The sequence below is a fragment of the Equus asinus genome, chromosome 19 (assembly GCF_041296235.1).
Source record: "Equus asinus isolate D_3611 breed Donkey chromosome 19, EquAss-T2T_v2, whole genome shotgun sequence".
Classification (NCBI taxonomy): Eukaryota; Metazoa; Chordata; class Mammalia; order Perissodactyla; family Equidae; genus Equus; species Equus asinus.
The window spans coordinates 9,807,645-9,824,022 of record NC_091808.1 but is presented as its reverse complement, the minus strand read 5'-3'; the positions used below and the strand labels follow the sequence as shown (position 1 = coordinate 9,824,022).

The 16,378-nt window shown below is 59.1% G+C and overlaps 1 protein-coding gene across 1 annotated transcript; it reads left to right on the top strand.

Annotated features, from left to right (window-relative positions):
• The first annotated feature begins 1,627 nt into the window (after nt 1-1,627).
• On the top strand, nt 1,628-15,603 carry ITM2C (integral membrane protein 2C). The gene is made up of 6 exons (XM_014836047.3): nt 1,628-1,990; nt 9,851-9,991; nt 12,149-12,337; nt 13,068-13,178; nt 13,728-13,878; nt 14,357-15,603. Exons 1-6 carry the CDS (start codon nt 1,865-1,867, stop codon nt 14,446-14,448), a joined length of 810 nt encoding a protein of 269 aa, XP_014691533.1. The 5' UTR covers nt 1,628-1,864; the 3' UTR covers nt 14,449-15,603.
• The last annotated feature ends 775 nt before the right edge of the window (nt 15,604-16,378 follow it).

The following is a 16,378-nucleotide window of genomic DNA, read 5'->3' as shown; positions in this document are numbered from 1 at the left end:
AGGGGGGTGCACACAGCACTGAGGGTGCACAGGGTAGAGGGACTTACCCCAGGCCAGAGAGTTCAGAGAAGACGGGGTTCATGTGGGCCAACCTCAGGGACATGGATGCATCAGCCACATCCTCCTGTCTTGCCCAACAGAGATCTGCCCTCTACTGGCTCTGTGACCCCGGGTTTAGTCTTCCTCATTTCCATCACTAACATGAAGGCAATGTATAGGTCACAGGGGCCGTGATGACAATGAGACCTGAAGACACTGTGAAAGCATTTGGCAGATGGAAGGTTAACGTGATCAGGTCCTTGCTTGCTGGGTTGTGTCTTGGGCCTTTCTATCTTCTGCCACAGGGCTTAACACAATGCTTGGCATTCAGGGGCGCTTGGAAAACACTTTCTGAGTGGAAGAATGAGTGTTGGGGGGCACTGGGTGGGAATCTAACCAAGGGCTTGGAGCTTATCTTCTCCCAACACCAAGATTCACCCAGGAGGTCTCAGAGCTGATTAACAACAGTCCACAGCACCTTCCTCTGTGGCTCTCATCCCAACCAAATGCCTCTGTACCTCCTCCAAGGCATCGTGCTCCACCTCCCCATTCCCTCTCCTAGCTCCCGACGCTGGTGGCCTTAGCGTCATTTAGACCTTCTCCTTCCTGTCCTCAGGGCTGATAGTTCATCCAAGATCTGAGCCAGGGTGTGAGGTCTGGGATGGGGACCCAGGGCTCAAGGCAGCCAACCAAGACCTGACAGGTAGGAGAGGTCAGTGGAGGACTGCTGACTGCCCTCAGCAAACTCTCAGACTCCCCTGCCTTCCCCAGGCAGCCCCACTGCAGAACCAAAGCTGATGTTCAGCCCACGGCTGTGTGGTTTGTTGGGCATTCTCTGAAGTCCAGCCTGGAATAGGGGATTTAATCCAGGGCTTTAGTGCCACGAGATGCCCCAGCAACAGAAGACCCTGTTCCTCCCTAATACCCATGTTCTGCGGGGGCAAAGTCTTAACTGGAACCCAAGCCTCCAGACACTTGCCCTCTGGATCTTCCCATGACTTTGGCCAAAATCTTCCTAGATAGGTGAGAAACGGGCAACAGGGGCCCATTACTCAGTAACTGAGGCCACAGCTAACACAAGGAGTCAAAGAGCAGGGGCTACCTTCATTTCTCTGCTCCCAGCATCCTCAGCACGAACCCTCAGGGGTCATCAGGAAGGTTCTGCAGGAACGAAGGATGGAGGAAAATGGATGATAAAGAATGAAGGAGGTGTGGATGGATGCAGGATGCAGAATGAAGGCAAGCAGTTAGGCGCCTGGCCCTGAAGCCTCCCCCCAGGGCCCAGGGCAGGTCAGTGGAGGGAGCTGTGGGAGCAGGTACGGTGGAGGCTCCCGCGTTTGAGAGTATGAAGTGGGGTAGGGGGTTGGGGAACTTGTCTCAAAGCTGCATTGGCCTGGCAAACACTGTTTTAACAAAGACTGTGTTCAAGAGATGCTGGTCTTGGACAGAGAGCTGGAAGGGATAAGGCTGCGAAGGGGGCTGAGTCTATGCCTGGATGGATGGATGGATGGATGGATGAATGGATGGAGAGAGGGAGGCAGGGAGGGAGGGAGTGAACGGTTGAGGAAATCTCAGACCTCCCCAGGTCGGAGCAGCGCGCCCGGCAGGGGTCACTGCGCCTCGCGGGCGGCAAGGGGGCGCAGGCGCGGCCGACGCCAAGGCTGTCCTGTAGGGGGCGGGGGCGGGGAGGGCTGAGGGTGGGGTTAGAGAAAGAGAAGCGAACGGGATCCAAACTTCCGGTGCCTGCAGAGCGCGGAGCGGCGGTTGCACAGAGAGAGGCTGCACAGGCAGAGGCTGCAGGGCGGACGCACGGCCCGGCGCAGCCATGGTGAAGATTAGCTTCCAGCCCGCCGTTGCCGGCATCAAGGGCGACAAGGCCGACAAGGCTTCGGCCTCGGCCTCGGCCCCAGCGCCCCCCGCGGCCGCTGAGATCCTGCTGACGCCGGCTCGGGTGAGAGGGGCCGGGGGGCTCAGGCAGGGGGTGGGGGACCGAGGCGCGCCTCGCCGCCCGGGGACTGCCCGAGGCGCATCAGGGCCCTGGAGTCGTGAGGGGGGCCGGGGTGGGAGTCTGAAATGGGTCATCCATCCCAAAGTGGAGAGGAGGCTTAGGTCCTGTCCTAAAAGCGGGAGCCGAAAGCGTAAGTCCGAAGAGTGGGAGGGGGTCCGAGTCGCTGGTCCCCAGGTGGGAAAGCGCTCAAGATCGCTTCAAAAAGTGGAGGGGGTCCTAGGCGCGGGCCCCAAAACAGGGGGAGGAGGCTGGTCCGAAGAAGTTTGAGGAGTGTTGGTGAGGGGTTTGCGTCTGGTTCCAATCAAGGGGGAGGAGGGGCTGCGAGTCGGGTCCCCAGGTGGGGGATGGGAGGAGGGTTAGACGTTGTTTCCCCAAAGTAGGGCGGTGGATCGTGATTGGTGGGGAATGGGGGGAAAGGAGTCCGGTGCCAGCGAAGGAGGAGGGACCATTGATTTCATCCCAAACCAGGGACTGCCGGGGGCTGGGATGTGCTGTTAGTCCGCACCTGAGTTGGTGGACCAGAAAGTGGTGAAAGATGAAACGGAAATAAACCAGAACCGCCCGGCGGCACGTCTGGGATCCGAGTTCGGGGTTACGAGGCTGGGCGTCCTGATCCTACCACCCGCTGCGGTCTGGACCTCCCTGCTCCCCTCTTTCTCCCTCCCGGCTCTCGCTCGGGCTGCCCCCTCCCTCCCCCGCTGCCCCGGTGCCGTCCTGCATCCCGGCGGCGCTTCGCGGGGGCTGGCCTCGGTGCACCCCGCCCCCTCCGGCGTCCTCCCCTCCTCCCCTCTTCCTTCTGGCCTGGGGGGAGAGAAGGCATTTCCGCCGTGGAAAACTGTCTGAGCTGCGTGCAGTCTGACCCGGGGAGGGCCCGGAGTGGGTAGGACGCGTGGCGAGCAGGGAGGCGAGGCGAGCGGAGGCAGAGCTGGTCCAGCCAGGCTTTATAGTGCCCCGGCAAAAGTGTCCACGAAGCAGGGGGTCTTGGGGCGCACCACGCCACCCGCTATGGAGACAGGACTTCGAAAGTCTTTGTCCACTCGCTTTTCTCGCTGCTCTTTAGAGCTCCTCAGCGCCGAGGCCCCTCCCCAAGTTTATGGCTCAGACTCAACCTTGCCAGGACTATAACGGGGGGGGGCGGGGTCGTAGAGGATGACCGGTGCCGTGGAAGAGGGGACGCTGGAGAGGGGCCTCAGAGGTGGGTGTCACAGCCCGAGCACGGACCCTGAGTGCAGAATGTGGGGAGCAGCCTTGGTGAGCTCCCCTGCCCTGGTGTGGTAGCTGCAGCGACGCCCCGCCATCCCCACCCTCCTACCCCGGCGAGGTTGGGGGGTTGCTGTGCATCCACTATCAGAGCAGCTCCATCTTCATCTGATACTTAGATGGGGAGGGGGCACTTCATCTTTGAAGACCGTGGTCTGCAGCTTTAGAAGTTTACAAGGGGTTCCTCAAGGATAGCCCCGGGGAGGGTGTAGAGATGGGGGCCCAAGGCAGCGTTCTTGTCCCTTTCTTCTCCCAGGGCCGGGCACATTGCTCAGGCCTGGAAATCAGGACTGTGCCTCCTCGAGCTATAGGATTCAGGTAGGAGGGAGGATCAGCCAGACAGTAGGAGGATGTAATTCAAACTCCATCAGAAGGTCCACCGAATTTCGCAGGAGCGGCACATTCTCTGGCAGCAGCCAGCTGATGGTGTCAGGCGGGATGGCAGATGCCAGCATCGTCTTGGCAGTAACTGACATCCAGCTTCTGGTTCCAAAATCCAGCATCCTCTCTTCCCCTTCACCCAGCGTGAAATGGAAATATCAACATCTTCCTGGTGCCAATTGTAATGGCCTGGAGCCTGCTGAGCCAGCCTCCTCCCCCAAACCTTGTTAGTTGTTAGGGTCCCCTCTGTCTCCTAATTGGCAAGGGAGAGCGATGGGGCCCAAAAGGAGGATTAAAATCCTAGCCCCTTTAGGGCAGATCTGCAGTTAGTAAACTTTCTTAGCTCCCCGAGGCCCGGAGGTGATACACAGCGGACTTTGGGATGTTGCCTGTTGGCTCTGCCAGGTGTATACTGGAGTTGGAGCCTGGGGAAGAAAGTTCTCTTGTGTGAGCCTCTTGTGGCCTCACCTGGCCAGTGGGCACATTTTCCACATCCAGTACCTGGTCCCTCTCCTGCCTCGGGCAGTGAGCACAGCAGGCGCCCAGCTTTCATAAATGTAGCCCAGGAGCGGAACATCAGCCATTTGTTAGGGCACCGAAGGAGAGGACGAGTGGGACAGGCAGGCAGGCTAGGAACTGCTTCATCTAGAGAGCGTCTGTCCCATGCTGATGGGGCTGCAGAGGAAAGCTTATTAGAAGGTTTCTTCTGGCTGGGGGTGGACCTCGAACCCTTCTTGGTTACTGAACTAGACCCAGAAGTAAGATTTAAAGCCCTAGAAGGACTTGGATGGACAGATGAGTTTGCCAGTGCCTTTCGGCGGGGAGCCATCTTCTGGCTGTTATAATAAGATGTCCACCCGTGCTCAGGCCTGGGGGCCAGGGTAAGGCGGCCGCCGCACCCTCCCCGCAGGGCTCCCCCTGCTTCTGAGGGGAAAACTGAGCACAAGGAGGATTTTGTCCCCAGACCTGCTGCTGGAAGGAAGTGCCTTGGTGAGCCGGCGGGAAGGGGTGGGGGCGGGGGCCCAGCTGGGCCTCCAGCTGCCCACCCTCCCCATGTGGTGTTTGTCTCTGAGATCATGAGAAGCCTGTGCCGATGGGCAGCTTGGAGAGTGAGCTGGACGGAAAACACCCCCTTAGTACCCTCCAGAGGGGTCACTCTTCCCCTTTGGAGGCCCACTGGCCAGCCCTGCGCCTCTCAGCCTGGCTCCCCCACCCTACGATCTGCCTGTGCCTGTGTGTGCACACTCACACACACATACGTGCACACACAGCCAGGGCTGGGCATGTACAGACTTGAACGGGCTGGGGGCTGCAAGAGGAGAGAAACGTGTTCCATAGGGTCATCTTAGCGCTGCAGTTTTCTCCTTGGCTTTCCCCGTTGATTAACGGCCCCAGTGTCGCCCCCTCCCCCAGCCTGCATACCTGGGGATCAGATTTCACTTTCCGTGTCCTGGCCTCGCGCCCTGGGCAGGAGGAGCTGTGTTTCCCAGAGTGGATGGGGGCGGCTCCCCTGCCAGCCGGGAAGCCGGCTCAGAGCCCTTCTGCCCCAGTGCCCTAGTACCCGCCAGCCCTACTCAGGGCTGAGAGGACCTTCGGGACGAGGAGGCCCTGCTGCCCGTGATGGGTGGGGACTTCGGAATGCCCCGTTCCTGGCCTGCCCCGGTCTTCCAGAGGGCTTGGGGGTTTCCGCACGCACCACAGTAGCTTTTCTGCTTTCTCTCTCTGTTTCCCTCTCTTTTCTATTCTCATGGCCGTCCTTGCGTGTTTCGAGGCTGTCAGCAGACTGCCAGGGAAGCGTGGCCAGCTACCTCCCCCTGCTGCAGCCTCCCCCAGGAGAGCTATCCCAGCAGCCAGCCTTGCTTCTCTCCTCCAGAGCCTTTGTTCTCCAGAGTCTCATCTTGACTATGAGGAACGGAACCGAAGAGAATCCGCCCGGCTTGGCCCAGCCAAGCAGAGCAGAGAGCTGGGCTGGAGTGTTCTCCGGGGACCCACGCTGTTCTTCCTCATCCTGCCCACACCTAGGGCACCGCTGGGCCACACGACACACATGGGGTTCCACTGATGGCCAATTCATGACCCTCTGTCAGCATTTCCCCAGCTGATGTCTGTATGTCTGAGCACAGCTCTGCGTGCTCTGGTGGGCAGAGGGCATTTGCTCAGTCCCCCACCCCCTGCTAGGCTTCTGTCTGTCTCTCTCACACACGCACACGTTGATGCCCTTGCCTCTGGTCTGCAGCCTGGGAAAAAAGGATACTGAGGAGGTGGAATGGTGCTGGGGAGGCTCAGCAAGACCCCTTCCCCCCAGCCGTCTGCAGTGAACGCATTTCCGGCTCCCCTGCTAGGCTCCCCCAGGCAGCCTGCAACTCTAGTTTAATCCTCTTGCAGTTAATTTGGACATTGTTACCCAGGGAAGGCAGCTGAGGAACTCTCTCCATGAGCCCTGAGGGTCTGCTGAGTTAATTCTCCAGTTGGTTGGGTTCCCCCCCTGAGTGTTTTGGCCCTGGCTTTGCTAAATCATTTAATGAGCGCCATCGCAGGCCTCAGTGAAGCAGGCAGGCGGAAGCCCAGGCCCCTCTTTGGTCCCTTGACGTCTGGCTCACATGCCCCACCCGAGGCACTTTGCTCGGAAAGCCCAGTTGCCATGGAAACAATATGCAATATATTTTTGCTTTCTAAGTGGAAGCCCTTCCAATGCCTGGCTGTCAGTAACTGCTCCATGTGGGGGTCAGCATTCGCCTGGGTCTCCCACTTGACGGGTGATGCAGCTTGGGGGCTGCAGGAAGCAGGCCCCTCGGCCCTCATTCTGGGGGAGCTGGGCAGCCAGGGATCCCAAGAGGTGAGGCCCCAGGTTTTGCCCAGGCTGACTCTGCTCCCCAGAGGCCTCTGATGGGCTGCGGCGAGGGGCTTCGAGTTTGAGGGAACTGCGCATGTACCAGGGCTCTGGAATTTGAGCCTTGGTCTTGTGTAGTGTTGGGCCCAGTGAGCAATGGCAGCACAGGGGCAGGATTCCGGAGCTCTCCCTCTTGTGTGGGACCTTTCATCCGAAGTGCCTTTTATCTCTAAGCAAAAGCAAGGACATCCCTGGTTTCCCGTCTGCCTCCTGGCAGCCTCTGGTCCTGCTTTCTCTTACAGCCCCGCTGCTAGACTATCATGCTTCTTGGGGTTTGGCCCCTACAAGCTGGAGGGGAGCAGGGCGTGAGCCCCAGGTGTGCACTAGGGGGTGTCAGTAAAGGCGGGATAGGGAGCCGTTTGTCTACCCCACATCTAGGAAAGGTAGGGGGATCCCCAACCTTCACAGTGACCCCGACAAAGACGTAAGGACACAGGGCAGAGTCCGGGGTTCCTGGCTGGAGGCTGTGTCCTTCTCAGCCACATTAGCCACCCCTCACATTCAGCTGAGGCCACTCAAGCCCCAGCTCCTCCCTCCCCTGTCCTTGCTGACCTCTCCCCACCTCCCTCTGTGGCTGCCAGGCCCAGCCCCTCCCCCAGGCACTTTGGATCACCTGAGCTGGCCAGAAGCAGGGCCTGTAAAACTAATAGGCCTGGGCTTGTCCGTGAACCTCATCTGTGGGGCAGGCCCTTGGCCTCCCACTGTAGCCCCTTGACTTTTTTGTTGTTTTTTAAGCACTTCTCACAAGCTTGCTTCCTGAATGCAGGAGCAGAAGCTTGGCCACTGCACAGCCTCAACAGCTGTCCATGGCAGTGGCCCTAAAAAGGAAAGGTTCAGCTGATAAAGATCTGCTATTTTTATCCAGCACTTTATCCTTTGCAAAGGCCTTTCGGGTTCTTTATCTCCTTTAATCCCTAGAAAACCCCGTCAGGAAGCGTCTCTTCACATTTTTCATGAGAACCCGCTGAGGGGCAGGTTGCAATGCTCCCCATGCGTGGGTCCCAGCCCCTGCTGGGGGCCTCTGGGCCCTGGCAGCCCCACGTGTCCCGCTAAATACAAACGTCATGCCTCTAGGGCAAGATTCACGGCTGGTGCGGGTGGCCTGGCCTGCCTTCTGGGCCACCCATCTTTCCTTGGGACCCACTCACATTGGCTGGAGCCCCTGGGGTGGCTTGTCCTTTTGAGACGCTGGCTGGGCTGGGCTGTCGGGTCATCCCATCCTGTGCTGCCCCTGGCGGTCCATTGGAAGTTGAAGCCATGGTGGCCCCCGGCCCCTCCAGCTGGCGGCTGTCCCTGGGGGCCCTGTGGGCAGTGGCTACGTGTGCTAGTGACCCTGGTTAGTGCCCCCAGGGTGCTGAAGAGATGCAAACCAGGTGGGTGGTCTCACAAGCTTGTTTCTCTGGTTTTGATCACAGGACCCCCTCAGCAGGGCCAGGATGGGGAGAGGCCCCAGGTCTGCAGATGGGCCCAGCCAATGGGGGGCAGCGGTTTGACCTCCTGCCTCTGCCAGGTGCTCCCTGGAGGGCAGACCAGGGTGTAGGGGGCAGGATGAGCCAGGGCACCTCTCCATCCTGTGCCTCCACCCCATGGTGCTGAGGCTGGGAGCCGGCTGGCCTGGAAATGATATACCCAGTGAGGGGGAGGGTCCTTCAGGCATTTTCTGCTTTTTTCCTGGGGGTAGCGGGTGAGGAGAGCCCCAAGCTGGGAGGCGTCAGCCTCTCTGATGAGACTTCTCTCTGCTCCCTGAGGCCCAGGCCTCACACCTGCTGTGTGCACTAAGCCAGGGGGCCTCAGGGGAGCGGACCTGAGGGGCAGAGCTGGCCCCGCACCCCACCCCTATCAGGCTGGGCCCCCTGTGCTGCGGTGGGAGATAAGGACCTGTCCTGGGTAATTTGGGCCTGAACCGTGTCCCCACCCTCCCCCGACCGGCTCCAGGATGAAAGGAGAGAGGAAATATGGCAGGAAGAGGGCTAAGCGGGCAGTTAGTGGCAGAGCTGTGGGTGAAGCTCCAGGCTCCCCGGCTGGCGCCTCCCGTACCCAGACACCACTCAGCTCCTTGAGGTCTGCCCTCTGACTTCACTGGCTGTATCTGGACACCACGGAGGATTGAATGGTGGACACTAGAGCAGAGATAGGCTTGGGGCCTTCGCACCATCTCCCAGGGTGGATGAGGGCCAGGGTTAGGGCAGGGGCAGTGGGGAAGACAGGCATAAAGATGAGAGATGACAAGGTCACACAGCTGGTTAGAGCCTGAGTTGCCAGACTCTCCGTCCGGTGCTCCGGGTAAGGCAGTGTTCCTGAGTTTTACATACACGCCCTCATCCACCAGCCCAGACACGTGTGGCCTGGAGTTGGGTCACACTGGTTTGCTGCTTCTTGGCAGCCCTGTGGCTACTGTCCTGAGCCCAAGTCTGGCTCCCCAGACCAGGTTTTTTCCAGGAGCCTCCTGCCCTTGCCTCCCTGGCAGCAGCTGCTGCTGCCACAGCCACGTTTCCCTCCTGGCAGAAGGGCCCTGGCTTCCGGAAGCCTCCAGACTTCACCCTTCAGGCTCCACTCCTGACAGCCTGCTTGACACGATGGGCCAGTGCCTGCGGGGGCCATTGCTGCCCCCAGGAGGCTGAGCTCTGCCCAGCATGGGTCACAGGCCCAGTGCTGCCTGGCAAGCACTGTGCCCAGACCCTGTGGGCCTCACTGAACCCCTGTCCCCATCGGTCAGTGACCGCTCCCTGCCACGGCCTCCCTCCCACTGCCCCATTCCAGTTCATGCTGTGCGTTCCAGCCTTCCACTGATCTTGACGCTCCCACCTCAGAAGCCTTCCCTGGCTCCCCATTGCCCAGAGCAATGGCTCCCAGCCCAGCCAGTGCATCCCACTTCCTGTAGGTTCCTAGGCCAGGCACAGTCACTAAGGGTATATTTGTGCTTCCTCATTCTGTGTTGGAAAGAATACCCTGTGTTCACACTTGGTATAATGAAGGGAATTAATGGTGTGGGTCATTCCAAATGCACTAGCATAATCCCGATAGGTCATTTTACAGCTTTGAGGTGGGTCTCAGTTTCTTTTTAGATGGGAGGAGGAGCTGGGGAGACCCTGGCAAGGCTTTCCTTTCCTCCCAGAAGATGCTCTGTGTGTCCTGGGCGTTGACCTCCCCTTCCCTTGCCCCCAAGGCTTCCTCTGGGCCCACAGGGTGAGGTCTCACTCAGGGAAAGGAGTGGGAGGTTTCCCAGGGGTGTGGGACCACCCCCTAGCTGACTCTGACACTGCTGTCCACAGGAGGAGCGGCCCCCCCATCACCGCTACAAGAAGGGGGCCTCCGTGGGCGGCGTCTGCTACCTGTCGATGGGCATGGTCGTGCTGCTCATGGGCCTTGTGTTCGCCTCTGTCTACATCTACAGATATTTCTTCCTGGCTCAGGTGAGGCCGGGCAGGGGGAGGCAGGGCCTCAGAGAAAGGGCAGCACTTAGAGAGGAGGGAGGGAAGTGTGCGAGTTTGCAGTGGGTGTGGGAGCTGGCAGGAGTGGGCAGAGTGCGCAGGTGAGAGCCAGGTGCGCGGGCCTGTGAGGAGAGGGGCGGCCGGAAGCCCTGGCCATGCCCCCAGGTGGGAGGAGCACCCAGGCAAACCCAGAAGACCTGCATCCTCCCTCCTTCCTAGGGCCCAACCAGCCCACCCTCAGCCCCTCATTCTGGGGCTGGTCCAGGAGACAGGACTGGGGCCCTGTCCTCTGACTCTCATGGACCCTGGAGGAGTATCCTTAGCCGTTTCTTCAGACACACCTGAGGCCAACAGGGAACTCTCCCAGGAGCACAGTCAGTGATGGGGAGCCAGGACTGGAATCTGTGCCCGTGTGGCCCCTTTCCACAGTGTCACCCTGGCATCGTCACCAGAAACTCAGATCCAGGAGAAGTTGGAACTCTGTGATCCCTGCAGAGCCCGGATCCTGTGCCCACAGCTCATGCTTTAGGGAATTCCATTCCCTGCTTGGACATTTGGATTACAAAACGAGAAAGGTGGAGGCTGGGCATAGCCAGATTCACACCGCCTCCTGTAAGGGGCGGCCTCTGCCTACCATCGCACCCAGGTTATCTGCCCACACAACCAGTCGGCAGGAAGCTGGGCCGAGAGGACTGGTCATGGTCACAGCGACCTTGTGATCTTGTGATCAACACAGACTAGGGAGGGAGACGGTGCCCCCCCACTTCTGGGAACTGAGGGCAGTACAGTTAAAGGCTGTTCAGAAGAACCATCAGCGCAATGAAGGGGGAATCTCAGGATGACAAAAAGGCTGGGAAATGCCAGGCATTTATGACCCAGATGATCTCCCATCGTCCAGCATTGGGCGGTAACTGTTGTCACCAAGTTGTTCAACGATGGAAATTACTGAAGAGTTTGTGTTCCGGGGGCTTTCCCCTTGAAACCTCAGTTCCCACATGCCTGCTGACTTTCCTTTTTTGTTCACTACTCTCTGTTCAACTTCCCCTTTTGTTGGCATCCCCTTGCTCTCCCCACCGTCCCGGTCCCTCCTGCTCCCACAGCCTGCTCCCCAGTTGTGCCTGGTTCTTACCTTCCTGTGTGGGGCCCTCTCCAGCCCTTTTCCTGATGCAGCCTCCCCACTCTCCCCTGGACCAGCTCTGGCTCCTGGTCCCCTCTGTTCCCAGCCCCCGGTCACGCCCTTTTGGGGTTCCTTACCCCACCCCAGTTCCGGGGTCACGGGGCACCCCAGACCAGCCCTGGGAGAGTATGGTTCATGTGTGATGGCGCACCCTTCCGGGAGAGTTTACCCTCTAACAGAGAAGGGGAAGTTCTGCCGATTGCAGGCCAGCAGCCTGGCACAGATTGAGAGGAGCCCCTGGAGAAGTACGAGTGGGTGTACTGGTCCCCCCCGCTGGGTCACTCAGCCTCGGTCGTGTCACACTGCCTCCCTCCCCTTATGGTGAGGCTGGCCGCTCAGATAGGGGACACAGTGTTTGTCAAGATTTCTCATGAGGCACGGTGTCCAGGGAAGGTGGTGGGACTTCGGTGAGGTTGGACGTGCAGCCGGCTGTGGTGGTAACCCAGGATCTAAGGGACTGCCTCGCAGCTCCCCTTCCCTCCTGTGCCCCTTAGGGTCTGCAGGGCGCCACAGCAGGCGGCAGGAGAGATGGGCAAGCGCCCCCTGGTGGTGGCGGAGGGCAGGACCCCTCCCACCCCAGGGCCCAGCCTGTCCAATCCAGACCTCCTGTGTTTGCCCCTCAGGACCCTCTTTCTCAGGTGTCTGTCCCTTGTGGAGGTGGCTGCGTCCTCCCCTTGCCAGTCCACCCCCATTTCACAAGCGTAGACTCATGGATTTGGAGAACAGAAGAGGCCTGAGAATTTTACAGATGGCAAAACTGAGACCCAGAGAGGTCGTCCACCTAGGAACTGGTAGACCCGGCTCCCTGACTCCCGACGTTCCTCAGTTTCTGCATCTGTGAAACGGGCCTCACGGTCCCACGTGTCCTGCTTCCCCAGGCCTTCAGAGCAGGAAGCGGCTGGGTAGCTGTGCCGAGGGCGTTGTGTGACCAGTCTGTCTCTCTCTCCCCTCGCCTTGCTCAGCTGGCCCGAGACAACTTCTTCCACTGCGGCGTCCACTACGAGGACTCCCTGTCCTCCCAGGTCCGCACCCGGATGGAGCTGGAGGAGGACGTAAAGATCTACCTCGAAGAGAACTACGAGCGCATCAACGTGCCCGTGCCCCAGTTTGGCGGCGGCGACCCTGCAGACATCATCCACGACTTCCAGCGGGTGAGGCCGGTCAGGGACTGGGTGGGGGCCGTGAGAGGGTGTCCCAAGGACCCAGAGCCCCCTTTCCACCAAGAGTCCTGAGAAAGTAGGACAAGAGTGAGAGGAGAATGCCGCTGTCCCTTTACACCCTTTGAGAACATACTGTGTAACATAAACCGTGTGCAGTAGATGTCCACGGTCTGGTTTCTCTGGGTTTTAAAGACACTGCTTCTGTTATGTAGGTAATGTGGTTATCACTGACTGTGAACTAGCCATGGTTGATTTTCTCCTTGGCCATCTGACAGCTGCAGATACTGGCTGTCACGGGTGTGGCCAGTATTCCTTTTTTGAGGTATTTCCGTGTTGACATTTGATTGAGGTGTAGCACACACAGGGCCTGGGGTGGAGCGTTACTGAGGCTCCAGGCTGTCCACAGCAATGGCTGGACCTCGCAGGTTTGCTGAAATGCACAGCTGGCACATTACTGTGTTCCCCAGTCATGCGCTCTGTAACCCCATGAGAAGACCCTGTAATAAGTGAGGCGTTTAACAGCTGGTGTCTGTCATCTAGTAAGCGGAGGCTCCTACAAACATAGGCCAGGAGAGGGGTGCGCCCGCCCAGGTGTTCAGGCATCCGGGGTGCATTGCACTGGCGGGGTGGGGTCATGCCTCTGCTGGCCGAAGGCCTCTCGCAGCCCCGCCCGGGCCAGGCCCTCGCCTGCAGACTGACGTGGCCCCCTCCTCCTGCTCAGGGTCTCACTGCCTACCATGACATCTCCCTGGACAAATGCTATGTCATCGAGCTCAACACCACCATCGTGCTGCCCCCTCGCAACTTCTGGGAGCTCCTCATGAATGTGAAGGTGAGCAGTGGTCATGGTGGCCCACTCTTGTCCCCCTCTCCATGGAGGCCAGGCCTGGGGTAAGAGAGGCTTCTGTCGCAGAGGGTAGCAGTGCGCAGGGGCATTGCTGTCCCCAGTACCCCAAACTGGCCTCCTCCTCCATCCCCCTTCTCCCGCATCCCGGAGTCAACGCTCTCCTTTTCTTCTCCCTCCATGCTTCTGCCTCCCTCACTTGTGAAGGAGCCTGAGACCAGCTTCCTTAGAGTTCACGGCCACGCCCCAAGTCGGCAGAGCCCCCAGGAGCACTCCCCCTAGGGTGGGAGACCAGACTTGCACACACACATGATTCACAGCCGTGCAGGCGCTGGGCACAAGCGGGAAGTGCCTGGGGACACTGTGGGGCCTCTGGATGAGAGAGGTGGGAGTCGGTGGATGGGCATCTCAGGTGTTGGGGGGAGCCAGCTCAGTGAGCAGGAGGATGGTGACAAGCGGAGGGGCCGGGGGACAAGCAGAGACCTCGGGAGGGGAGCCCTGGTTGCTGACCCAGCGCGGTGGCTGTCCCTTCTGCAGAGAGGGACCTACCTCCCGCAGACATACATCATCCAGGAGGAGATGGTGGTCACGGAGCATGTCAGCGACAAGGAGGCCCTGGGCTCCTTCATCTACCACCTGTGCAGCGGGAAGGACACCTACCGGCTGCGGCGCCGGGCTACCCGGAGGCGTGAGTGGCTGGCTCCACCTACCTTGGCCCTGGCCCTTGGCCCCATAGCTGGAGATCAGCTGTCAGGGCTCGTAGAGCAGCAGCAATAATAACAGCTAATGTTAATTAAGCATTAACTATGTGCCAGGCACTGTTTTATGCTCTTTATGTCCTTCTTAAAGAGTGTAAGTTATTATTATCATTATTATTATCATTGCCCCCCCCCCTTTTAAAGCTTTGGAAACAGGCACAGAGAGGTTAATTAACACCCCTAAGTTCACACAGCAGGAAGATGGCAGAGCTGGGCAGTCTGATTCTAGCTCCTGAGCTCTCACCATTTCACTGTTCTGCCACTGGGTGAATCGGGGTGTCGTTTCTGCCCCCCTCCCACCCCCGGGTTCTGAGGTCCCACTCGGGCTCTGAGGCTGGAAGCCTTTGTGGCCCAGCCAGTCCCGAGCCAGGACCCAGGCCTCACTGGGGTTTCTCTGTTCCCTCCCAGGGATCAACAAGCGTGGGGCCAAGAACTGTAATGCCATCCGCCACTTCGAGAACACCTTTGTGGTGGAGACGCTCATCTGCGGGGTGGTGTGAAGACCCCTCCTCCAGGCCCCGGCCCTGTACCCCTCCTCTTCCGGCCACTCTCTGGCCCTCCTTCCCCTCGCTTCGCTTGTACCCTGGATGCCTTTCCATAGATGTGACGTGTCTCCGTTCCTCTCCGGCCCCACCCACCTCCCTGTACCAGAGCCGTGACCTCTCCGGGCCCCCACCCCTGCTGACCTCCTGGGTCTGGGGATGGAGGGGGCGCCCTAAGATGGTTTCTGAGACCACCATCTTGAAGTTGGGTCCTCTGGGCCCGGTCCACAGCTGCACTGGCAGCCCTGGGGAAGGACTGGACAGAGGAGCCAGGCATTCTAGGGGGGCCCTGGGCAAGGGGATGGGGCGGGAGAGGGGTGTGGAGTTGGGTTCAGAAATGTCTGCACAGTCGGGAAAGTCCCAAAAGGCTTTTTCCTTGGGTGGCATACTTCCTCCTGTGTCCAGATTCCCAGGCCTGGGCTGAGGATGGGCAGGATGTGCCCGGGGTTGACCCACCCAGAGCACAAGGGAAGGCTGCTGTCCTGGGGTCTCCCCAGGCCTCCTGTCAGTGCCTTCAGCCCACCTGCAGGAGCCTGGAGTGTGGGGGGTGGGGATGAGTCTGTCAAGCACAATCGTTCGTTGTCCCAGTGGAACCAAAGAAAGGAGGAGCTGGGGCCCCAGCCTTGGCCCCGCCAGGAGCACAAGCCGGGGCCCTGCAGCTGCGGCCACAGAGGAGGAGGCAGGGAAGGGTCTCTTCTCGCCCTCGCCCTGCAGGGGGCTGGGGGCTGAGCACTGAGCGATGAGCAGTAGGTCCTGCTGAGGGGGTGGGGCCCATTGCTCTCCAGGCTTAGAGCTGTTGTAAAGATAACGTCGGGGAGGGAGAGCCACCTGGTACTTGTACACCCTGCCCCCTCTTTGTTCTGAAATTCCGTCCCCCTCTGCTTTTGGGGGAATGCAACATTTTTCCTTTTCCTTCTCACTTTTGCATGTTTTTACTGATCGTTCAATATGCTAACCGTTTCTCAGCCCTGAGCTTTGAAGAGGAGGGCCTCGACGCCTCCAGTCAGACTTAGGTGCTCTCTGGAGATGAAACTCTTAAATGCTTTGTATATTTTCTCAGTTAGATCTCTTTTCAGAAGTGTCTGTAGAACAATAAAAATCTTTGACTTCTGACTTTGACTTGGGAGTGTCTGGTGGGGGTGGGTGCAGGGCAGGGGGTGGGGGGTGGTGCCGGCTGAGTGAGGGCCCCTCCTCCATCCCGTAGGCTGGGCATGGTGGGGGGCGGCGGGCAGGAGAAGTCTGCAGGCCTTGACGTCTGGCCCCTGAAGAGGTGGGCCCGTTGCCTGGTTCATTCTCTCCCTCCATCCTCACCCCACTCAGCCTGGGAGAGTCACGTCTTACAGGTGAGGGAGAAGGAAGGGCTCAGAGCTTACGCAACTTGCCCCAAGGTCATGCTGCTTTTTAAGTGCCTGTAAACCATCCCGTTCTGTTCTACACAGGAGATGACATCATTATTGCTTGTCCTTAAGCACAAGGACGGTGTCGTGTTCGCCACAATATCTGGGCAATTAGTAACCATCTTGGTGGATCTGAGCTGAGGTTTGGCATGAGTCACACGGTCACATTTCTGCAGAGAAGGAAGTGAGAGGAGAGCAGCTCAGCGCCTTGGCTGAGTGGACCCCAGAGGTGGGACCTGGGTCCTGCCCCAGGGACAAGGATGGGTGCCTCCACCCTTGGTTCACAGGTTCTATAATCTAGTGAGGAACATAAATGACTCCAATTAGTGCAGACACGCCTTGTTCTCAGATCCAAAGACAATCTTGCAAACATGTTGGGTTTTGTTAGATTGCCACTGTAAGTGCAAGACAATCGCAATTAAAATGCCAAAAGGGTTTATTTTTTTTAAACTTGATACATTCACTTGTTTTGGGAAAGTGAAAATGGGGAA